The sequence below is a fragment of the Nicotiana tabacum genome, chromosome 13 (genome assembly GCF_000715075.1).
Source record: "Nicotiana tabacum cultivar K326 chromosome 13, ASM71507v2, whole genome shotgun sequence".
In the NCBI taxonomy this organism is placed as follows: Eukaryota; Viridiplantae; Streptophyta; class Magnoliopsida; order Solanales; family Solanaceae; genus Nicotiana; species Nicotiana tabacum.
In genome coordinates, this window is record NC_134092.1 from 26,474,674 (window position 1) to 26,499,534 (window position 24,861).

At 32.8% G+C, this 24,861-nt stretch overlaps 3 protein-coding genes across 4 annotated transcripts; 1 reads left to right on the plus strand and 2 right to left on the minus strand.

The window, feature by feature from the left end:
• The first annotated feature begins 628 nt into the window (after positions 1-628).
• LOC107762222 (uncharacterized) lies at positions 629-9,724 on the plus strand. Its single transcript, XM_075227837.1, has 8 exons — positions 629-768; positions 2,978-3,001; positions 3,101-3,206; positions 3,365-3,433; positions 3,965-4,458; positions 5,730-5,991; positions 9,053-9,261; positions 9,432-9,724. The coding sequence occupies exons 1-8, from the start codon at positions 764-766 to the stop codon at positions 9,496-9,498; spliced, it is 1,236 nt and encodes a 411-aa protein (XP_075083938.1). The 5' UTR covers positions 629-763; the 3' UTR covers positions 9,499-9,724.
• A 3,023-nt stretch (positions 9,725-12,747) lies between these two features.
• Positions 12,748-15,368, minus strand: LOC107785508 (transcription factor bHLH118-like). The gene is made up of 3 exons (XM_075229081.1): positions 14,881-15,368; positions 13,810-14,154; positions 12,748-13,022 (listed from the first exon to the last, which is right to left on the minus strand). Exons 1-3 carry the CDS (start codon positions 15,241-15,243, stop codon positions 12,957-12,959), a joined length of 774 nt encoding a protein of 257 aa, XP_075085182.1. The 5' UTR covers positions 15,244-15,368; the 3' UTR covers positions 12,748-12,956.
• A 5,236-nt stretch (positions 15,369-20,604) lies between these two features.
• On the minus strand, positions 20,605-22,742 carry LOC107785507 (transcription factor bHLH118-like). 2 transcript variants are annotated; one of them, XM_075229082.1, is made up of 3 exons: positions 22,360-22,742; positions 21,384-21,719; positions 20,605-20,925 (listed from the first exon to the last, which is right to left on the minus strand). In XM_075229082.1, the coding sequence occupies exons 1-3, from the start codon at positions 22,693-22,695 to the stop codon at positions 20,851-20,853; spliced, it is 747 nt and encodes a 248-aa protein (XP_075085183.1). In that variant the 5' UTR covers positions 22,696-22,742; the 3' UTR covers positions 20,605-20,850. The 2 variants fall into 2 exon arrangements, with proteins under 2 accessions (XP_075085183.1, XP_016462318.1); XM_016606832.2 differs by having other exon boundaries at positions 21,378-21,719.
• Between the last annotated feature and the right edge of the window lie 2,119 nt (positions 22,743-24,861).

The window sequence follows — 24,861 nt, forward strand, 5'->3', positions numbered from 1 at the left end:
ATGAATTATTACCTACATCAATGTATACTTCATAGACGACATTAGTATCTGTATCCTTATATCCCCATATAGACCTTTTATGTGATTTTATAAGTAATCAAAGTATATAGACAACTTTAGTTTTGCTATTTTTGTCATCCTTACTTTACTAATACAACATGTAAAGTTTAGTGACTTTAATGAAAAGAAAAAGTAATTTAATGACTTTATGATATACTCTCTCCGGTTCACTTTAATTGATTTTTTGGCTGTTTTCACACATATTAAGGAATTCACCTTTTAGCATTAATTAACATAAAAATTAACTATTTTAACCTTATTAATTTGTTCATTGAAAATACAACAAATATTCTTAGGCTCTTTATTCTAAGGACAACTTTGAAAAAAAAAATTAATTACTTCTCAATATATAAAAAAATTAAATATTGTACACCATATGAAAAGACCAAAAGATCAATTAAAATGGACCGGAGGAGTAATGTATAGAGTTCAATGATCTTAATGATACAAAAAAGTAGTTTTAATAGACCAGCTGATTCTAATGTTGTAAGTAGGATTCGACCCTGAGACTGTTACTTGTTAGTTTCACTCAAAGCCAGCCTCACCCTTAAGGAAATAAAAAGTGATATAAATATCTTAGCACAGGGCATTACGAGAACTCGGTTCTCTCTTCTTCCTATTCTCCCCTTCTCACTCTAATATTCTCTCATCCGCAAAGCGCAGAAGTCTCTGCATCGACCTTGATTTTTCTCCATCTTAGTTTATGAGGTAACGATTCATTATCTCTATCCTATTTTTAGTCGATTTTTTCTGTTTTATGTGTAATTAATTATTTACGATCTGTTAATTTCTTATCGATTTTCTGTACTAATTTTTTTAAATTATTCCGCTTGCTGTTTTGTTTTTGAATATATTTGAGTGTATTGTTATGAAAGTTTCTCACAAATCGATCTATGTTTTGGTGAATTAGGGTTTTTTTTCGTTAATATTCGGAAGATCTATTTTTTTGAGGAAATTATTAGCTTAATTATGTTTTTCTGTTTTAATTTGAGGTGTTAAAATTACGAAAAGAACAACGCTAACTCTGAATGTTTTTCATGTTGAAAAATTAGCGTTTTATCTCTTATTTAAGACCTCTTCTTTGTTATCTCGTATACAGATGCTATTAACATACGAATATTATGTATTATGTGTGTATGTATGTGTATATATATGTGTGTGTGTGTGTGCTTGATATTTTTCGCTTGGACAGAGACCTGCGCCAATAAAAACGTGTCATGATGCAAGTTTTTGTGACATTTAAAAGTTTTTGAATTAGTCTACCAACTGTTTAATAGGAAGTCACAAGGTAATAGTTATCCATGTTTCCAATATGTGGAACAAATGATTTGATAAAAGGCAAACCGCTAGTATTAATTGAAAAAATTAATTAATTAGGTGCTGCTATATGTTCTAGTGGATTTATTATCATTAGGTGATCAACTTTGACCCAAGGGGTCCAATCGAACCTGCTTTAGCCGGAAAGTTTATTCTCTCTTCCTCCTTCTCTCCAAACACACATATACATAATACATACACACAAACAGTTTACACATGATATATTGTTAAATGCTATAAAGTATTAATGAACATGTTAGAACCCTATTTTACCTTTCAAATGGAACACACAAACTGGAACCATAGTAGACTGACAAGCTATGAAGGCTTTACAGATTAAAATGGTCGCATTTTCATTCCTGTTAATGATGTATCACTTATTTCATCAAAAAAATAAATGGTCGCAGGTTCAATTCTGTGAACTCACGATCCATGGCGTGTGAAGCCTTTATTTGTTAAAAGATGCTGAAAACTACTTTGTGGTGTTTCTTTTAGATGCTGCCAATTATGTAGAGAAAAGGAATGGGCTGAAAACTGCGTCTTTTGAAGCTGTACTTTGAAAAATAAAAAGGAGCAGCGACCAGAATGAAAAAAATGAGTTGTATTAGTCTATTTGAGCAATTTTTGTTAAATGTAATCCTATTAAGTTGGCTTGTTCATTCGTTTACATGAGGGAAACTTATTCTTCACACGAATACTCTTTATTGGAGAAATAAGAAAATTTGTTATCAAAGGTTTGTTACCACCAATATTTTCCTTCGTGGACTAAATGATACTCCCTCTCTTTATAAATTTATATAGCGGTGTTTGATTGAGCACGGAGTTTAAGATAGATAGATTGACTTTTGGCGCATACCAAAAATAATCTTAAAACGTATGGTTTTAAAGATACCATGTCATTTCTATGGGTATAACAATATTTTATTGAAGGTAGACTGAGAAATTTAAAGTTGAAGAGTTTCCCATATATGAAAGTTTCATTTTTTCTGTCACATACTAAAAAGAAAAGAGTATAGAACAGAGGGAGTTTAAATTAATCTTTATTTTTGAGTGGCAACACGACCATCTATAGTCAATTTACTCCAGCTGAAAAGGACAAGGCTGAGATGAGGATTGTGGAACCCTATCTAATTTTGACATTAAATGTCAGTAAATCTATTAGCATGTCGTACATTCATTGCAGAGTCGATGAATGCTGAACTAGTATCCCTACATATTATAAATTAGTGATATAAGTATGTATGATGTAGGTTCTTTATAATAGGAATGTGTCCACACTCGTTTTATGATTTTTATTCCACTCTAGTAGTTGTCTGTGGTCGAGGTACTTTAATCCACACTAGTACTTGTCTACTGTTGGCTTTCCGTGAACTTTCTTGTTTATATATGTCGCAAGACACCTTATCAAAAAAAAACCGCAAGTCAAAAGATACAAACTTCTCCTAATTTTGATCATCCTTGAGTTATTTTTTGCACTATAGCCAGTGGCTTTTTGTGAAGCTTGTATACTATGCTGTTTCTGCTGGATAATTTGTGTTGTTGCAATTAATGCTTCTTGTCCTTTATTAAACTTTTGTTTGTTTTGGTTTTTGAATGATAGCTCGAAGGAGAAGCCCACTCTCGGGTGAGTTATTTTTTTCAGCCGAGCTCTTACTCTTATTTATGCTGTCTGCTATTTGTTGTAAATTCCATAACTTTTGTTGATTTTGTCCTTTGATTACAGTGGTACGCGGATTAAGACCCGCAAGCGGAATATTGCTGCGCCGCTGGACCCTGCAGCATTTGCTGATGCAGTGGTCCAGATTTATCTGGATAATGCTGGTGATTTGGTAATTGGATATTTAATTTGGGTCACCAGCTTTATACTTCTCTCTTTCTTCATTACTAGTATTTTATGCTGTTAATAGTTATTCATCAATCTCAATATAATGTTTGATGCTGGTAATACTTGGGGATAAGTCTCAACTAAATGCTTTATTATGCACAGGAACTTGTTGCTAAGAACCTCGAGTCTTCAGACCTCAACTTCTCAAGATACGGTGACACTTTTTTCGAGGTAAAATATAAACATATAAGATTATATTCATACAGGAACATTGCCACTTGTGTCCTCAAGGTGCATGTAGATAGAATTTCATTGTAGGTGTGGATGGAAGTATCTTTTTGTTTGTCTTATGGTGTCTGATTTTTTTTTTTTTTTTTTTTAAATTTTAATCTTCTTGGGGTCTTCTTTTCCTTGTGTTACGATTGTTCCATTTTTAAAAATTTGATACTAGTGTAGCAGTGATTGTTGTGTTATAGGTTGTTTTATGCTGGTACCTTTACATTATTACCTTAAGTAGATCATATGCCGTGTTGAGCTGTTGGAATTTGCTCAATTAAGCATGTTGTTCGTGCTTGTCAAGAAGATACCTTGTTTATAGATTCGAGTCACCAAGGGAGCAAGTTACCATATCCCCAAAAAAAGGATGTCTTGTTTATTAATGTTTGCTGTTGGATGGCTGATACAATGTCAATAACTGCTCTCGCTTTGCTGTCTTTGGTTCTTCTCTTTAGCATTTCATCTTACCATGTAGTGTTGTGTTAGGTTATCTTCATTGGAGGTCGTACACAACCTGGAACAATTAAACCCGATGAAGGGGATCGCCATCCTTACTCTGTAATTGAGTGTGAACCTACACATGAAGTCATTTTGCCATCTGTCATCTATGTACAGAAGATATTGAGGAGAAGACCGTTTCTTATAAAGAACCTTGAAAATGTCATGCGAAAAATGTTGCAGTCACTGGAGCTCTTCGAGGAAAATGAAAGGAAGAAGCTCGCAATATTTACAGCCCTTGCCTTTTCCCAGAAGCTATCAGGCCTTCCTCCGGAGACTGTTCTCCAGCCATTGCTCAAAGACAACCTTGTTGCCAAAGGGATAGTTCTAGCTTTTATCACAGACTTTTTCAAGGAATATCTGATTGACAACAGTCTTGATGATTTGATCTCAATCCTTAAGAGGGGTAAGATGGAGGACGATCTTCTTGAGTTCTTCCCCTCTGCAAAGAGGACACCTGAAGCTGTCTCTGAGCATTTCACGTGAGTAATTTTTTTAATTTAAAAATTATCCTGGGTTGTAGTAGTTTTTATACTTCATTTAAGACTCAGGAAGAAAATATTTAAGCAAAGTTATCAATCCTTCATCATTCCTTGCTCTCAATTTTCTTTTGCTGCGGTGAACAGATGGGGAATTTTTTGGCTGCTTTAAGCTGTAAACATTATGCCTCAGAATTTTCTTGGTGTGATGAAAAACGAAAAAACAAAATAAAGATATTTGATTAAGAGTCAAAAGTGCTTTGTATCTGAAATAAGAAGTTAAGTGGAACCGAAATATCAGACAACACAATCTAATGTTCCTAAGGTTTTACCTGCAATATCTTTTGTTCTGGATCCCTTTTTTCTTCAGTTCCTTGGTCACTAGGTTTTTCTTTCTTTTCTTATTGGTTAAAAGGTCTTGTTATGGCTCAAATGGTTCTCTTATGAAGGTCATTCATATAAACAAGAAGGGCTGCTTCCTAGGTAGTAGTTACTAGGTAATAAGGTATCCCAGAAAGTATCACCTTCTTTTTGCAATCAAAGTAGCTAAAAGTGGAAGATATGGACTGCCGTTTAGTATATTATAACTTGCCTTCATAAAACATATTGTATTTATTGTGTGTTTTTGAAGCTGTCAAGAGTGCTAAATGTGGAATTTGCAAGAGTCCTATTCCGATAAATGCTATCCTTCATTTGTGTGTAAAGAGTTGTGTCATTTTGAGACTTCTCTTTGGGGCTTCATTATTGAAGATTTTCATGATAACAAATTGGAGAAATTGCTTTGGGTTGGGTAATTTATTTTTTTTGTACTTTTTTTTCCTTGTGAAATAGGGAACTAGGTAAGACAGAAGGCAGACTTATAATTGAGATTTTATTGTTCAAAGTTTCAAGTTTTACTGCAAGCTATTTTTTTTTGCCGTGTCAGGAACAAGGGTTCGTATTTGGCATACCTTTTGGTCCTTCTTAGATCATTCTCCTGTTAAACATGGAACTTGGCTGGATTTTCCAGGCGCTATGTCAGCCTACTGTTATATTAACTATACATGGCAAACTAAGAAATCAATAAAACTGAAAAAATGATGCCAGGCTAAAGTCCTTTCAAGACTCTTTACTGTGTGGAAACTGAACTAGTTATTGTGCAATCTTTCTCTCTTTCCCTTCTTATTGTTGGTTGGGGAGCAGGGTAAGGGTTAAAAGAAAGAAAAATTGGGTCAGTTTATTCAAGCCTTCTGTCTTTAGCTATGCCTAATGGTGTATGGACTTTCTTATTTCAGCAATGCTGGCCTTTTGCCTTTGGTTGAATATAATGATAAGAAAATATTTGAGGTGAAGCTCAAGGAAATGAAGTCTGCATTAACAACTCAGCTAGCAGAAGAAGCTGCTATCTCTGAAGTCATAGAGACTGTGAAGCAACATGTCAAAGATGCCAAATTGCCAGATATAGAAGTTGTGCGAATTTTGTGGGATGTATTGATGGATGCTATTCAATGGTCAGGAAAGAATCAACAGCAGAACGCTAATTCAGCTCTTCGCCAGGTAATTAACATTTTAGTCATTGACAAGTTTCTTGATGTAGTTTTATTTTTGAGACTGCAAGTGAGTATCTGTTTCAAAATTGAAAAAGCACTTGTGAGTGGAACCCACTAATGCTGTAACTAAGGGTGGCATGTGGGCCGGTTAGGACCGGGCCCGGCCCAGGACCGCAAGCCCAAATGGGCAGTGGGCCTAAACGGTTCTAACCGGATAGGACCGGGACCGTGGGGAGGTGGGCCGGTCCCATAGGCGAGGCTCGCGAGACCGGGACCGGCTGGGAAGTGGGCCGGTTCAAGCGGTCCTAAACGGGCCTATCCGGGCCCAATGACTAATATATAGTATATCGAATATAGTTTATATATCTTATGAGATGTATATATAGTATAGACTATAGTATAGTATAAATATAAGCTTATATGTATACTATACTATACTATAATATATATACATCTTACTATATATAAGCTATATTCGATTTATATACTATATATACATCTTAAGATATACTATATATACATGTATATCTACTATATATATATCTAGTATATCTAGTATACTATGTATATATAGTATATCTTAAGATGTATATATAGTATATCTTAAGATGTATATATAGTATATAAATCGAATATAGCTTATATATCTTAAGATGTATATATAGTAAATCGAATATAGCTTATATATCTTAAGATGTATATATAGTATAGTATAATATATATATTATAACGCATTGCTTTGAATATCTCTTTACAATATTTTTGTCTTTAAATTTGAATTAAAAAATTTAGGTGACAATTCTATAATATAATTTACAAGGAATTGCCTTAGATATTTTTATTACCATTTTTTTCCTCTAACTTCTATAAAAACAAAATTTTAAAATAGAAAGTATCCGTTGGGCCCACTTAGGCCCGGGACCGTTAGTTCGTGGTCCCGGTCCCGGACTGGTTCCAACAAGAAACCAGCGAAGCCCAGAACCGCTTAGGACCGGTCCACTTAGGACCGGGCCTGCGAAACCCACTTAGGACTGGGCCCGGCCCACATGCCACCCTTAGCTGTAACAGATAAAATTTTCTATTGTAGTTCCAGCAATGAGGGAAAACTCTTAGCTATTTTTTATCTAGCGACACACATGGCACATAATTCACTGCATTGTTCAAAATGTGTGCATAGCTTTCAGATATACCAAATGCCTGCTTGAAAATGTAGCAAAGTTATCCAATTTCTTCTGGATTATCCTGTTTTAGTTTCAAATTTATGCTGTATAGTGAAGTGAGTTGATCACAATTCACGTGTTAGTGGATTTCAAATCAATGAGACAACTTTTGCTTCAAGAACACTTACCAAAATAAAACATTTGTTTTAATTATGGGTTATTCCCATGCCCTTTCTTCTATATTTTTATGTCATATTGATTCTGAGGATAAAAAGAGAAATATGACAACAGCTCGATAATTGTTTGGTTATTACTCCCTCCTTTCAATTTACGCGTCTTACTTTGCTTTTGTCTCCAAAAGTCTTTTATATTCTTAAACTCCGTGCCCAGTCAAACTAAGACACATAAAAAGTGAAATGGAGGGAGTAATTTTTGTATATCGGAAGGATTCACTGGAAGTGTCAGTGGGCAAACCTGATAGGCAACTTTAAAATCAGCTTAAGCTGATTCTGCATGCTGTACCTGCTTAAATCATTTATATTTTATGTATGGAAGTGCATTTATGCATCAGCGTGAGCGGAACTGATCATGAAGTCTAGTGATGACTTCATGATGGGGTTTTCCTATCATTTTTAGCAATTTAATCTTGCTGTCAACTTCGCAAGACTGGAACTGTTGATCATGAACTGTTGCTGCTGAATGGCATAGCTGTACATGATGACTTGTAGCAACTTTGTCTCATGTTAGCTAGTTTTGTGCACATGTTCAATTGCTTGACTAAGTGAATTTAGTCGTTTGCCCAAGTAGAGAATGTTTGTTCTTATGGTCACCGATGACTAGCGTAAGTTTATATCAATTCCTGTTTTCTAGGATGTTGTCTCTTTTGTAGTAAAATGCAAGTGTAGTAGTTTAAAATTGCGCAAATAGCATGTTTAGTCCCTCATATGTGTCTTAGAAAGCAACTTCATCCTTCATAGTAGTATTTAGTTTTGTGCAGAGTTAGTCTTATGTATATGGAACAGTACTTACATTGTTGTTTTTAATGTTTGCTCAAATTTAGTCCTCCGTTTATATTTTGTGCTATTCAGCACTTTCGTGCTAAAATCATATGATTTGACTCCTCTTTAATAAAAAACAAAAAAGAGATTCCAACATCAAAGATGATATATTTTACTGGAATATTTTATGTATTTATTTGCAAATTAAGTTGCAATCTATCCTAAATTAACTTAACGGACTACAAATGTAATTTGCTTTTTATAGTGAATGTGAAAACTAATTATTTTAATCAAAATTATTTGTAATACTGAAATCAAAAAGTAGAAATGCAGGGTAAGACTGTGTACAATAGACCCTTGTGGTCCGGTCTTTCCCCGGACCTGTGTATAACGGGAGCTTAGTGCACCAGGTTGCCCTCTTTTTACCAATAAAATGCTTATTATAAAGAGTTACACCCCCCCCCCCCCCCCCCCAACACACACACACACACACAAAAAAAAAAAAAGTAAATATAGAGATTTCACTGTAAAGGGCAGCCCGCTGCACTAATCTCCCGCTATGCGCGGGTCCGGGGAAGGACCGGACCACAAGGATCAATTGTACGCAGTCTTACCCTGCATTTATGCAAGAGAATGTTTCTACCACTCAAGACAATGATAGGGGAATTGAATCCCTCAAGTAGCTTGTACAAAGAACTGAAGATTTGCCTCTATCTCAAATTGGAACATAACTAGTTGATTTGTGTAATGTTATGTCTCTTTCAGTCTTATAATTAACGGTGACCGTCATATTCGAATGTTTCTGTAGCTTCTTCGTTTAACTGCTCAGATTGCACTCAGTATCCAAAAAATTTCACTTCTATATGATCTGATTCTTTGTCCCTTTTTTTTTCCTTCCCTTTTTGTCTAGGTGAAAAAATGGGCAGAACTGTTGAATACTTTCTGCACCTCTGGAAAGCTTGAATTGGAACTAATGTACAAAGTCCAAGTCCAGTGCTACGAGGATGCTAAACTGATGAAGTTGTTCCCTGAAATTGTAAGGTCTCTCTATGACCAAGATGTGCTGGCAGAAGATACCATTCTTCATTGGTTCCGTAAAGGAACAAACCTTAAGGGCAGGTAGGTGTTTGTTTTGTCTTGGTCTTTAGTACTTTGTTTGGCTAAAATAAAGATGTTAATGAGCTATTCCCCGAAGAGGGAGACTAGCTCGAATGAGTTATGTTCCAATTATTTATTGTGTTAATCTTGTCTGCGTTTTAATGGGGTTAGTGTCTTAAAATTTGTTGCAGGCAAAACTTTGTCAAGTCGCTGGAGCCCTTTGTGAAATGGCTGGAGGAGGCGGAGGAAGAGGAATGAATTTCTTGTCATACTGCATCTCCGGTGCAGCTTGACCGTATCTGAAACGTCTTTTTCCTGATGAGTAATTATATTCCCCTTGAGGACTGAATGAATAAGACTTCTGAATATTCACACCAATTGACAGTTTGTTATGCTGCTGATGTTATGAATTTCATCTGTATGAGTTTGCTTCCTTGGATCTTTATATTCATATATTCGTATGCATCTGTCTTGTTTTCTGGATTAATAATTTTACTAGGTTGTGTGAGATAACCACTTCTTCAAGGCCTTTCAAAAGATAATCGCTTTCTCATCAATCAAGCTGCGTTAGTAAGAAAATGATACTAGGAAGATTGGAGGAAATTGATCAGATGTGCTTATTTGTTTGTTGACACACATCTCACCTCATTTAACTCAACAGATGGTTCAAATTTTTTCCGTATTATCTGATTTGTGCCTCATTGATTCTTTGGTAGTTCTGTGAACTATTTGCCGAGTATTTGTGGTCATCTTGTACTCCACCTCTTCACGGTAAAGAGTTTTTGGTAGTTATTTTTATGTGGAGTCGGGCGTCAAAAATTTGAAAAGAAAGGAATAGATTGACTTTACTGGTTATAAAGAAAAAAATCCGAAGCATCTCAGGACGTGCATTTACTTTTGTGATCAGTTCCACTGGGCGGCCTATGGCTGTACATAGGCCGGGTTGGTTTGGATTTTTCAATTATCAAACCAAACCAATTGTCTCGGATTTTTAAATCTATAAACCAAACCAAATCAATAGAATGATTTTTCAATCTAGATTTTGTTTTTTGTTTTCTCGGATTTTTCGGGTTTTTTCTGACAAAATCTTCATAGCATAAAATTTATAATTTGTGCTCTAATATTTCTTAGGTGATTGTAGGATAAAACCACATAAGATGTTATTCAATAAAATAATACAAAATAATGTGAAATGAGTCATAATTATACTAAAATACTCAACAAATTGCATGAAATAATATTGCTAATTAATAAGCCATAATAAAAATAAACATAATCAAAAAGTACTAAATCATGTTAAAATAAGTATGATCAATAAGAACTGAGTATTAATTACATGACTAAATAATAGTAAAAGTAAGTTATGTATTTTCACTATCTAAAGTAATGAAAAACTAAGAAATAAATATCCAATACTATTGTCATTCGTAATGTTGAATTGAAATTTTTTGTTAGCATTTTCATTGATTTGATTTTGCTTTGGACTTTATTTGAATCACTAACTTTTATGGGCTATAAAACATATTTGACTATTCAAAAGTTCTAAGTCCAAGCTTGAAATAATACATTAAAAGAGAGAACTATGAAAAAGTTTAAAAAATATTTATAAATTATATTACAATAATTATTTTTATGTATAAAATATTTTTAAAACTTGTATATATGTAATGTCGGGTTGGTTTGGTTTCGGTTTGATTTTTTTAGTTAAAACCAAACCAAACCAATTATGTTCGGTATTTTTTTTTCCTAGCACCAAGCCATAAGCGAGTTTTTTTTTCTCGGTTTGACTTGAATTAACGGTTTAGTGCGGTTTGTCGGTTTTCTTTGTACACCCATAAGTTCCACCATACGTCCTTGCCCGTCGTTTTATTTACTAATGGCTTTCGCTAGTAGCTTGTTTGGATGGTTGTGAATTGTGATGTATCATTTCATGTATTGTATTGTATTGAGTACTGTATTATTTAGATGTATATAATGTTTGGATAGATTGTATTGTTACCGTCGTTTCATGATGCCATGTACCAACAATATGAATAACAAACTTGTAATATTATATATATAAAAAAAAAGTTAAGGTACAAGGTAAAATTATTACTCGTCCAATTACTTCGCTTTCTCCTTGCTTCTGATTGGTACTGTGTAGTATAAAGTAGGAAAAATTACGCGACACATGAAATATTTACACTGTATTTATAAGTGATACAAATTAATAACAATTGAACAATAGTTACGAATGATAATTAGATAAATTATAGCTATTATGCTCTAAACTATAGTGGTTTATGAAAATTCCTTCATATTAAATAGAATTAGGTGCAATAATATCTTAAGTGACCTAGCAGTATTTTTATCTCATATGTGTATAGAACTTAAACTTCATATTTATTAGTTTGACGATATTGGGATAAGAATAAAATGAAAAAATACTTGCATAAAACGCAAAAAAAGGGAAGATGGAGAGAATTTAATATCCAACTTGCATACCTAATAAGTCGAAAATTTGAAGTGTTTGAGATGCGAATAAGAGTTAAGTCAGAGTAGACTGCATGCCTCCTAGAAATTGAAAAGATATACTCCATCCGTTTCAATTTATGTGAACCTATTTTCTTTTTAGTTCGTGCCAAATAGAATGACCTCTTTCCTTATTTGGAAACAATTTACCTTTATACAATTATTTATAGCCACACAAAATATATGTGTCTCATTTTACACCACAAGTTTAAAAGTTTTATCTCTTTTTTTAAATTCTGTACCCAGTCAAATGGGTTAACGTAAATTGAAAATGAGGGAGTATATGAATATGATATCAGTTGATAGTAGTGGGTGCAAGAAACAAGATAAGATACATATCAGTTAATAATAGTGATTTTTTTGTTATTTTTATTTTGTAAAGGTAGAGTTTGGGTCAGGTGCAATACATATATACATGGAATTTTTACCGAATTTTACGGGTATCGGTAACCACTCTCGATATAGCATAGGTCCGCCTCCGCTTATAATCGCATAAATAATTTGACGTTTCTCCTGTATCCTAACCATATCATATCTTACGCAATCACATAACTTTACAAGCTAGCAACGACATTAGCCAGCGAGGAGGTGTATTACTTTTAGCTACATATATTCTTCTTCAACCCCCCCAAAGCAATCTCTTTTACAATATATATTTTCAAAGCAACTCCATATCGAGAATCAAAATTGATAATCAAAACTTCAGATATTGATCAAGAATGATGAACTGAAACCACAACACAAAGAGCCACTGCCATTAATTCCAACTGCACCGAAATTAAGTCCTTATAACAACTACAACAACAATATTCAAATACACTAACATGCATATACAGTAACATTCTTAAGGACGGTCCTTATGCTGACAAATCTAAACAACAGCATACCTTACCTCTACCTCGAAGGAGTAGAGAGGTAGAGAGACTGTTTCCGATAGACTCTCGACTCAAGAAGACGAAAAGATACAATATATCAGTAGCAACAACAGAAACCATAAAAATAATAACAATATCATAAGAACCAGAAAATAGACGGAGACAATAAACATAGTGACAAATTCAGAATTTAGACATTGTGGTTATTGAGTTTAGAGAATAAGGTTTGAAATTTATATCTACTGTATATAGTACAAGATATAGAAGCTCTAGATTCTAGCGGACTCAAACCCATATTTGGATCCCTGAATGATTGATGAATTCCTTGTGCTAATTAATCAAATCAGTCAATTTCTTTTGCAGTACAACTGCACTGACACCTGATATATCACTCACCTGCAAAATGATTCATTTGATAGTAAATATTCCTATAATGATATAATTTGCAGGTAAGGCAGCATGTCCTCCTTATTATTTTCACTTATTAGATATTCTAATATACATGTAGGGATTGCTCTTGATTAAAAAAAAGAGTTTATTTCTGTACACTGATAATGTAAATATTCTTTTAAACTGTTTAGATCACCTGAAGGATACAAGTTAACTTATATATTTTGATAATGTAAAGAAATTTTTACACTATTAGATTATCCAATAAATATATCAATGTAATCAATTCCGTAAAAAGTAGGATTTACAATCTTGAAAGCAAGACAAGTTACGATAAAATGATCTAATAATGTATTTTTTTTAATATACTATTCCAATTGTGTACAATATATTTATGATGTTGATTTTGTATGTATAAGTTAAATTCTTAAATAACAAAAAGAACATAATATGCAGAGTTTGTAGTTTATTCAGCAAGATACAAAGTCTATGCACGATATTTTGAGGTAAAAAAAAAAGACAATTGCTACATACCAAAATTATCGTGGGAACTTATGGTCTTAAATATATTATGATGTTTTTAGGTGGTAAGAGCAACTCATAAAAGATGAAATAGAAAGTTTAAAATTAAAAAGTTTCAACATATATAAAAGTTCCATAATCTTTTGAACATACTAAAAGAAAAGTGTGCCATATAAGATGGAGAAGAAATTATACTAATGAAAAAACTAGGATAGAAACCCTAACCAATAATACTTGGATTACTCAATATGTGACATTTAATTTTTCATACCTGACATTGAATCCTGATCAAAGTCCATTCATCTTGTTTGGAGTTAACACAACTAACGACATTTAGCCCTTCTAGGAGTAGCCATCTTAGCACTTTGGACAAAGGAAACATTTCCTCTTTATGACTATTGACATTAATCAAAATCTCCATACCATCTTGACATATGTTTACTGTCACAAAATTGTTGTGCACATAACTTGCTGAAGAACTTCCATTTTTAGCACCCAAATTATCCAATGAATTCTTGATTTGTTTTCTTCTATTGTCTAACTCTTCTATATTCTTCTGAAGATGCCTTATATAATTCACAGCTATTTGCATGTGATCTGATGCTGAACGTTTACCCTAAATTTGCAATCAAAATTCACTCCATATTATTATCTAGCTTTAATTAAAAGGTAATACAATATTATGCATATACAGTTACAGAATACATTGTAGCTAAATATGAATTTTTCTGCAGCTAAATACTTTAACCACACTAACAATTTTTTGGTAAGTAGGTAGGGATGGCGTAGATAAAAAATAGTTACAATCAAAACTTAACTTGTTCTATGGCTAAGTAAATAGCCATGGAATTTTAATTTTTTTGGCTATTGTCAGGTATACTAAACCACATTCATTATATCCATAGACTGTATATGCATCATAATAATATTGTAGTGAGGTAAATCTTCTTGATCTATCTACTCAAGAAAACCTTCTAAAACAACAAAAAGAAAGATAGAGAAAGGCTATCTGCATGAAAAGAGGAAGGAAATAGAGCGATAACTTTAACACAATATTTGGTTGATAATGAAAAAAAATAGTATTTGAAGTTGAAGTTGAAAAATTGTATTTGAGAGCTGATTTTGTACATAAATTTCGCTTGAAATACTCCTCAAACAAGTATTTCTGAGCAAATACTAATAAAACTCCTTTTTCACTTCAATATTTCACAAGTATTTCACATAACGAGGTTCTAACATATACAAATATTGAAGTTCAATATTTACAAATACTAATGGACAAATGAGACTATATTTCTACTTATACTGAAATATGAAGAGAGTAAAATGAAGGAATCATCACCTTGATAAACTCAAGGGGAAAAAGGGATCTAAGAGAAGTAAGAAGATTTGCCATTTCTTGCCTTCTATGCCTTTCAACATTTCTGTGCACAACTTTCTTGGAATCATCATTACTACTTATAGTAATTTCTTGCCTTCTATTGACAGAAGACGGAGTTGTTGGGACTGAGGCGTAATTATTATTGTTGTTGAATGAAGAAATTTCGCGAGGACCACCTATAAGATCTTGATTAGGGATTTGGTCTTGTTGGCAAAATCCATTTAATTGGAAATTAGGAATGTGAAGTAGCTGGTGATGATGATGATCATGATCTTGTTCAATATTTTGTTTACAACTAAAGATCTCCCAAAGATAATTATCCATTGAACTAAACCTATGGCTTTTCCTCTTTTGGGTATTCTAATGGAAGATGTTAAAGAACAAGATACGTTAGTTAGGGTTCTGAGATCTCCACAATATCTTCATAATAAAGGAGATGACACACTGACCTACGCTAACCACACTAATTGTTTATTCAAATTTTCTAATGGTTACTATTCTTATCTTCGCTCCTAAAGTTCTAGTCCCACCATTTGCTTTCACACTAGCCTTTTAGTTTAGTGCTTCATTTTTAATAGTTATTATATATATAGAATGATCGTGTAAAAGGATTTTATACTAGCTTCTCTATAACAAAATTAATGTATAACAACCCCTCACAATAAAAGCTAAGTGTATCTCGAAACCGATCTTTTATATTATGTTATAATATATGTCATCTATAACAGCACTTCATTATAACATCCAAAAAATATCAAAACATATACGGTTATTATAGAGGTTTGATTGTATCAAGCAAGGACGGAGCTAGAGGGGTGGAGGGGAGTCTCAACCCCCTTAGTCAAAAAATTACAATACATATCTCATTGCTATCACATTATTTAGCGCATTACAAGTTATGCTGGATTAGTAACCTAAAAAATAAGACAGGTTGCCTGCTAGCTGATTAAAATATATTGGTAGTGCACATATGAATAAATTCCATTTTCAATTATTTGTTGAGAGATTGTCTTATTTTATTTGTTTATGTATTTTGGCTAGTCATTTCCACCTACATCGGAAAAAACCTCCTCGTGGTCAAAGTCGCATCGTGTTGGTTTAATTTTTTATGAAAAATAAAAGAAGAATTAACCCAAATAGCCATCCAATTAATTGCTTTAAAAAAAAATAGCCGGTGAAGGTATAATATATGCATAATTTATGTATTATATGTGTATAATTGTGTATAATCAATGTATAAATCATGTATATGGCTAGAAAAAGTAAATAATGAATATGGACGGCTATTTGTGTAAAATCCCAAAATAAAAAGCTAATCGCAATTCGTGGTTTTTTAAGTCAACAAGATTAAATAGACATTATTTGATTGTTTCTTTTCATTTTTGGAGACTTTTCATTATTTTTTTTTGCTCAAGCAGAAATAATATAGTAAAAAAAATAGTTATTATAAGTACTGTTGTATGTCGGGTTTCATATGGCATTTAATATGAAAATTTAGCTCTTTCAATAACATATCCGTTCAAAAAATAAAAAACAACAAGATCAAATATTTTCTAGAAGATAACATTGCATGTGTACTATTTCTTATTATGTCACGCATACCTGGGACATGAGTTTGGTCATAATAGGATGAGATCAAATACCTGAGTTTGACAACCTTTTTCAGACATTTTGTTCCAAGTTAGAGACAGAGGTAGAGCCAGGATTTCAAGCTTATGGGTTCGAGATTCTAATCGTTTTAAGTTACTGAGTTTTAAATTAATAATTTATATATTGAATAAATTTTTAAAGACAAATACATGGTACCGCTCCGCACCTGGTTAGAGAGTCATTTCATAATATGGTGGGTCTGCAAATTATCTCATATCTGGCCTATTGCATTACAATCTTGCTGTCCAATTCTTTTTAGTCAGTGATATAAGCTTATGTCCTAACGTGTTCCCCAACTTCCGGATTGTGAAAATTTGGGTAATTTCTTTTTTAAATAATAGTGGACTAGTGGTTTCTGGATCAGCTTTTACCACTACTTAAAAAATAAGAATTAGTGATAATTTATCAAAAAATTATGTTAGTTACGAGCAATTTAGCGATAAATTAGCGATGAAATTCGTAGCTAATTTTTTTTTGGAATGTATGTACTTTGTTACTTTTCACCATTTATCTCTATCCACCAAAAAATGTACAAATGAAATTGTGAGTAAGTTTCAATTACCGACACTTTTATAGCACCTAACCAAATCTTGGGAATCTAAAATGTCTAATATGAATTTATGAAGACTTAGTTTTGATTCTATGGATATGATTTTACTAGCCCTAAAACAGACCACCCGTCGTTACAAGGTATATCAATCACAATATATTTTTTTCCCAAAGAAAAATAGATAAAGGTTGGGTGTCGATATTTAAGTTAATTGTTTAAGTTGATCCAAAAGCAAACGATCCTCTAATTGATTAAGTCTTCCGCCAAATAGTAAGATCAACACCACTACTATGTTTTGGGTAGTTTTCCTTCTAATGTATCCTTTTATATTTATGCAGAATCAATATCCACAAAAATCTTTTAAAAAAAGAAAAGAAAAGAAGAAGACAAAAAGAAAGCATTTTTTTTAGAAAAAGACCAAAATAACCTTCAAATAGATCTGTATACTATATAGATTGTCTTATGTACAGGTGTAAGGGAAAAGACTGTTCCTAGAGTGATATGATAAGAGAATAACAGTCCAAAAAATAGCAAAATCATGACATGTTTCGCTCGGACCTTCATAAAATATAATATGGTTAATTAATGAACAATTTTAGTGATAATTTTAAGCTTTGAATAACCTTTTCTTTTGACGACAAATATGGATAAAATTTTCGAAATCGGGTATATAACTTGAATCTTCTAACACACACACACACACACACATATATATATATATATATGTGCTACCTTTTAGTCTTTGGTATTTATGGTTAAATAGGAACCAGAATTCTTTCAAAAATTAACTATAAGAACTTGTAGCTACATTATACTACTACTCCGAAGCAATCGAGTTTAGACTTTGGCCACTGTGGGAAATAATTAAAGAAGACTTCAAAAGCTAGTTGGTAAAAGGACTAATGCAAATTTTGTGGGAATCACCAATAATTACATGCTTTTATAACTCTAGAATTTCATAACATTTTTATGACCATAAGATTCAAAAGTGATTCTTTTTCTTCGTGTACAAGTCATACCTAAAGCTATGCCTCTTTTACATCTTTTATCTAAGGAGACACTATATTTGCACACATTGTCACGAAAGAGTAGTAAGTATAATGATGTTTTTCATTCCTACTGATTTAAAATCCTGAATTAGTAGATAAATACTTTTAAACCTTGATTATAAGTCCATTTTTGCTTTAGTTCATTACAAGTGAAACTATAGCGACCAAGGATAGTATGTATTACAAATCACATAATTTCATCACGGGGAAATGTGCATTTTTTACAATATTGATCCAGAAAACTTACACAACCCATAAAATTAAAATTTCGATTCCGCCTTTATTAGTCTAGAATCTAAATAGAGCATTGAATTGCAGGGATTCATCAATCATCAGATGATATGTTGTACGCTCAGAGCCATTTTTGAATATACATGCAAATTCTAACCAATTTATATATCCTTCAGTTATTTTTAAACCATCAAAGATGACATGAGTTTACCCTCAATTTTAGAAAGGTTAACTTATAAACATTTAACCCTCTCTATAACAACCTCGTTTGTTCCAATATTTTTTGGCTTTTATAATAAATGACTGTTATACACCTATAACAACATTTGATGTTTAAATATTTTTTGGCTGTTATAGATAAAAATCATTCAAAAATCAATTATTTTTCTTTTTTTAATGTTACATTTAAAAGATAAAAAAATTATTCAAATTTAAAATCTCAAAAGATATAAATATTGCACTAGTTAAATATTGAAGAAAGCTAATACATTGTTAATAAATTCATAACTAAAAGTATAAAAACTTAAACTCTAAGGCAGATATTTTAAAGCTACCTAAAAAATAAATTTTTTTCACGATTGATGAAAAAACTTTATAATTATAGCTTGTTTCGTAGATTTCATTCTCTTACTAGCGATATAACGCTTGAATTGACGAAAATTCATGTCCAAATTTTCAGCAAAAAAGTATCCTATAGTTTTTCCTTGAAGACGATCTAAGAGCTTATAACAGTTAAATTTTCTATCTAAATATTTTTTGGAATTTATCCAACGAAAAATATATCATATGCAAATCTTCAAATCTTATGCAAGATAGAAACTTTGTTTAATGAAAAAGATTGTGTGCATCAGTGGCGGATCTAGAAATTTAAGTTCGTGGATGCTTAGCTTTTTTAACATAAAGTTATTAGCAATCATATGACATAAATGCATAACTATTTGAACACGGTGATGAAAAAAGTTAACGAAAAAACTCATAGTATTAATATTATGGACGCCGTAAAACTGTGATGGATAACGTAGCTGACAAGAAAAGAGATTGATGATTTTGTCCCTTTGGGAGGAATTGCTCGTCTTCAGAAGGGCCGAACTTTGGAGTCCTTTTTCTTTTTCTTTCTTTATAGTGAGTTACATTTTGTAAAATAAGAAGAGATAAAACAAAGTCAGATTCGAACCCTCACCCATTCAATTTTTGTAAACTTCTAGCATCCTCCCTTAACCAAAGCACCCATTAAACTTTTTGTCTCATGGGTGCTTTAATTTCTGCTCTTTTATATTCATTTCCTCAAATTTTTTATACAATTATATATATTCGGAGCTGAGGTTAATGGGTGTTCGAGCACCCAAATTCAATGAGTAGATCCGTCCTTGGTATGCATATTTTTAGAATTATTATTAGTAATCTTAAATATTCTATATGGCTGTTATAGAGGGGTAATTTTACAAAGAGTGTTCTGCTATAAATATGGTTGTTGTTGTTATAGGTAAAAAATTATTATAGAGAGGTAAAATATAACTTTAAACATCCGCTAAAGCCCATGCACGGGATAAGGTTTGCAGATGCGATCATGAATCGAACCAGATCGAAACATTCAGCTATCGACGGACAAAGCCGCAACGTCGATCGCAAACAAAGGATGGCAAGGCCCCGGTTCCCAAATTGTCAATCCCTGGGCTTGGTCAAAGACATGAGAAGAGAGTTTCGAAGGTCATATCAGGTTGCCTTGGCTGGTAAAGCTTGTGTTCCAGGTCAATAAAGACTACAAATTAAACTAGTACTACTTGGCTTTTATAATGAATGATTATTATATAGAGATGTTGTTATAGAGAGGTTTGACTGTACATTGATAATGAAAAGAATGTTTACACTATTTTAGCATATTGTAACAAGTTATCTAAATTATCTTCCATGTTAATAATCCCTCTTATTATGAACGCTACAGTTACTTGTAATTAGTAGAAAATCTCAGGTCTTGGAATAAAGTTTTAGTAGAAACCAATACCTAGTAATCTGAAGTTACTCATGAACCACCCATAATGACAACAAAAACCCAGTGTAATCAAACAAGTGAGATATGAGGAGAGAGTAGTGCGTACGTAGACCTTACCCTTACCTTGTGAATATGGTAGTGAAGAAGCCATGAAAAAAGAAACCAATAACAATAGCAAGATAATAAGATTATCGAAACAAAAGAAACAACTGGTAGTAAAAGAAATCTAAGAATAAAAAAAATACGAGAATAATACTAATATTACTGGTATGCAAAAGAAATATGCTCGAGTACCTATTAATCTTCTACCCTAATTTTCGATTTCATATTTTTAAGTGTAGTGTCCTCGGTAAGTTGAATATATGACATGACTTGCGTAACCACCTCTTCCCAATACTTCTTCTGCCTACCCCTACCTGTTCTTATGCTCACCATTGCCACCATTACTCATGAACCTCCTCTTAAGACAAATTAAGCATCATCTCGGCTAGCTTTTCTTCAAGTGTAGATACATCCATGCATGAAACATCGGTGTCCTGCAAAGATCAATTGTAATCCAGGCGAAATATTAATTAATGAGATAAAGACAGCCACATACCTAAACCCTGGATTGAGTGAATTTCTATTTTTACTATACTAACTCGTTGTAACAAGTATTCTGCCTTATTTTCAGGTTACTAAATCTTACTTTTTTATGGATACTACCTATAGTTATCTTTTAAATGACATGATAGTTAATACAAGAATGAAACTTTTTGCCACCAATATTTTCGCTTGATAAATTTTGAATTTGGTCCATGCAACAAGAACTAATGTTGTTGTTAAGGGCTAAGTTAACACAACAAAACATGTTATATTAATCATGTCTTCTTGTTAAAAAGTCATGTAATTGTGGCTTATAAAAGCATTTTGCAAAAAATAAAATAAAATTGTATGTCATCTTTGTTTTTTTCAAAACAAATGAGCTCATTGCATAGTATATATATACCTCAACCTGAATTTTGTGGAGGGATGTTTCATCTACTGTAGTAGAAACACAAGTAACAACATTTAATTTTCTCTTCATGAGTTCTTCAAGCACTTTTGAAAGAGGAAGCCCTTCTTTTCCAAACTTGTTTTTGATCAAAATCTCCAGACCATCTTGACAAGAATTCACTGTCACATGCTCTTCTAAATTATATTTATGGATGCTTTCCTTATCCTCCCTGTTGGAATAATGGGCAAAAAGATTCAGCTTGTCTCTCTTTTTTTCAAAATCATTAATATTATTCTCAAGGTGTTGGATGTAATTCATAGCTTGTTCCAAATGATCTGATGCCGAAGGTTTTCCCTAATTAAATAAATAAATAAAAAAGGTTAGATCAACATATATAGCTAGGTTTTATGCAAGAAGTTATGCACAAGCGATATCGACATATTCTTATAATTCAGCTTGTAACTTTCTTTCTTGTACTGCACAAACGGTGTTGGTATAAAAAGGGTGGCCCGGTGCACAAGGTATTCCGCGTTCACGCAGAGTCTGGGGAAGGACCGCAACCCAAGTGATGTAGACAATCTAACCTAATGCAAGCATTAGTGACTGCTTCCACCAGTGGCGAAGCCAGTTATTTCATTTAGGGTGTTCAAACTTGAAATAAGTAAAAATAATTCCCGATAAAGAGTGTTCATTATATGTTATATACCATTAAAATCTAATATTTTATTTATATATACAGTGTAATTTTTCGACGAAGGGTGGTCAGTTGACCACCCTTAGGGGCTATGTACCTTCGCTCCTGTCTTCCACGGTTCGAACCCGTGACTTATAGGTAATACGAAAACAACTTTACAGTTGCTCTAAGGTTACCCGTCTCTATATTATTTTCTAGCAGTGTCGGATGACAGCCCATATAGTATATAAATTTTTAACACCATAAACTCTCTCTAGCAAGAGTGATAATTAAAGAGAAAATAGGGACTTAGATAATTACCTTGAGAAATTCAAGAGGAAGATGTGATCTAAGAGAAGCATAAAGATGAGCCATTTCTTGCCTCCTTTGTCTTTCAATATCTCTATGTGCAATTCTTTTTATGAGCTTGTTTTGATCCATGATCTCATTACTAGTACTGTCTTTTGAAACACTTGATAATAATCTTCTTGATCTTTTCTTTTTATTAGTATCATTTCTTGCCAAGGAATTAGTGTCAACCTTGACCAAATCTTGTTGGGGTATTTGACATGGAGTAGAGGGGATCTGAATCTCCTGATGATAAAGATCATAATCTTGGATTTCATGAAAAGAGAAGATTTCTGAGAGAGGATCCATATAGACTTTTTATTTTTCCTAATTTTCTTTATATAAAGCAAAAGATATGTTGGTTAGGGTTTGAGATCTTCAGTGGGGCTATATATATATATAGTAGTACTATTTTCCATAAACAAAGAAAAAAACAAATGATGTGATATGTAGTACTGGTCATTATTCTGTTCCAAGTTCACTTCAATATCGCAGTTCACACTTTGGAGGAGCAGTTTTCTTCTTTCAAATAATAAAAAATATTATTATTAGGGGAGAATGAACCCTCATAAAAAGGAGTTGCAAAATCCGAGGTTTATGAGTTCTTAAAGCGATTTTAAGTTAATGTACAATAATAAATTAGGTTCACAATTAAATATTTATAATTTTTATTAAATTTATCAATATAAATATAGAGTCGGAAAAGATATTAATGTGATTCATATAAGATTGATCTACCCCTGCCCATGAATAGGACGAAGGGGAAGAAATTAAGAGGATGATGCCTTTGGTAAGATTTGAACCCTATCCAAATTGATGCAACTTATTACTATAAACTTTTGATTTAGGTATTATTTACTAAGCTTTAATTTCTTTCGGTTCGCGTATTAAACTATACGTATGTAATTATGTATGTATATCTACTAGTATTGGAACAAGCGCGTTACGCATGTATCCTATATTAATTAGTAAATAATTTAATATATCACATAAATATTAATATAAAAAAATATTTAAGCTATAAATAAAAATAAAAAAATATAAAGGAAGAAACTTTGCTCCACAAAAGTCCTTAGATGCTTCATTTCTTGAATTTTTATTAAGGATAAACCTAGATTATTATGTCGATATTCCTTTATCTATCTTAGAATTTAGACAGATCTAATCAGTCTCGATATTGCATGTAGATAAACCAAAGCAGACTTTCATTTGCTATACACGAGGCGAAACTGCTACCTGGATTGTTATGATGACCCAAAATGTCATCTTTAAATTTAATAATTAATTCTGTGTTCTAAGACCTCGAAAAGTACTATTTATCATTCCTCGACTTGCGTGCGCAGTCCGTAAAATTTTTCGGAAAGTTTTCAGGTGAAAAATGGATTAAAATATGAATTAGAGGTTTAAAACTCAACTGAGTTGACTTTGGTCAATATTTTGAGCAAACGGACTCGTATCAGTGTTTTAACAGTTCTGGTAGGTCCGTATCGTAATTTGAGACTTGGGCGTATACCCGGCATCAAATTCTGAGGTTCCTAGCCCGTGATATAAAATTTTGATTAAAAATTAAAAGTTTAAGTTTAAATAGTGACCGGATGTCGAATTTTGTGCAAACGACCCCGGAATAGAATTTTGATGATTTTAACAGTTCCGTATAGTGATTTTGGACTTAGGAGCGTGATCGGAATTTTATTTGGAAGTCCGTAGTGAAATTAGGCTTGAAATGGCTAAAATAGGAGTTTAAAGTTTGGAAGTTTGACCGGGGAGTTGACTTTTTGATATCGGGGTCAAAATCCAATTCTGGAAATTTTCATAGCTCCGTTATGTCATTTATGACTTGCGTACAAAATTTGAGGTCAATCGGACTTGATTTGATAGGTTCCGGTGTTGTTTGTAGAAATTGAAAGTTTCAAAGTTCATTAGGCTTGAATCTATGTGTGATTCGTGATTTTAGCATTGTTTGATGTGATTTGAGGTTTCAAATAAGTCTGTATGATATTTTAGGACTTGTTGATGTATTGGGTTGAGGTCCCGAGGGCCTCGGGTGAGTTTCGGATGGTTAACGGATCAAAAATGGGACTTAGCTACTGCAATTTTTCTGCTGGAAATGCTGTCAAAATCGGGCTGCCTGTCAAAATCGGGCTACCTGCCAAAATCGAGGTCCCTGTCAAAATCGAGGTCCCTGACAAAATCGAGGTCCCTGACAAATCGAGGTCCTTGTCAAAATCGAGGTCCCTCACAAATCGAGTTCCTTGACAAAATCGAGCTCCCTGATAAAATCGAGCTCCCGAGATCGAACTGGACAGATCGAGCTCCCAAAACCGAACTGGACAGATCTGTAAGTTATAACAACAGAGGCATTCAACCCATTTGTCATTTTTGACAAACTTGAGCTTGAACAGAGGCGAATTTTGACAGATTTTCATGGAAAGACATTTGGGGTAAGTGATTCCAACTCGGATTTGGTCTATATAC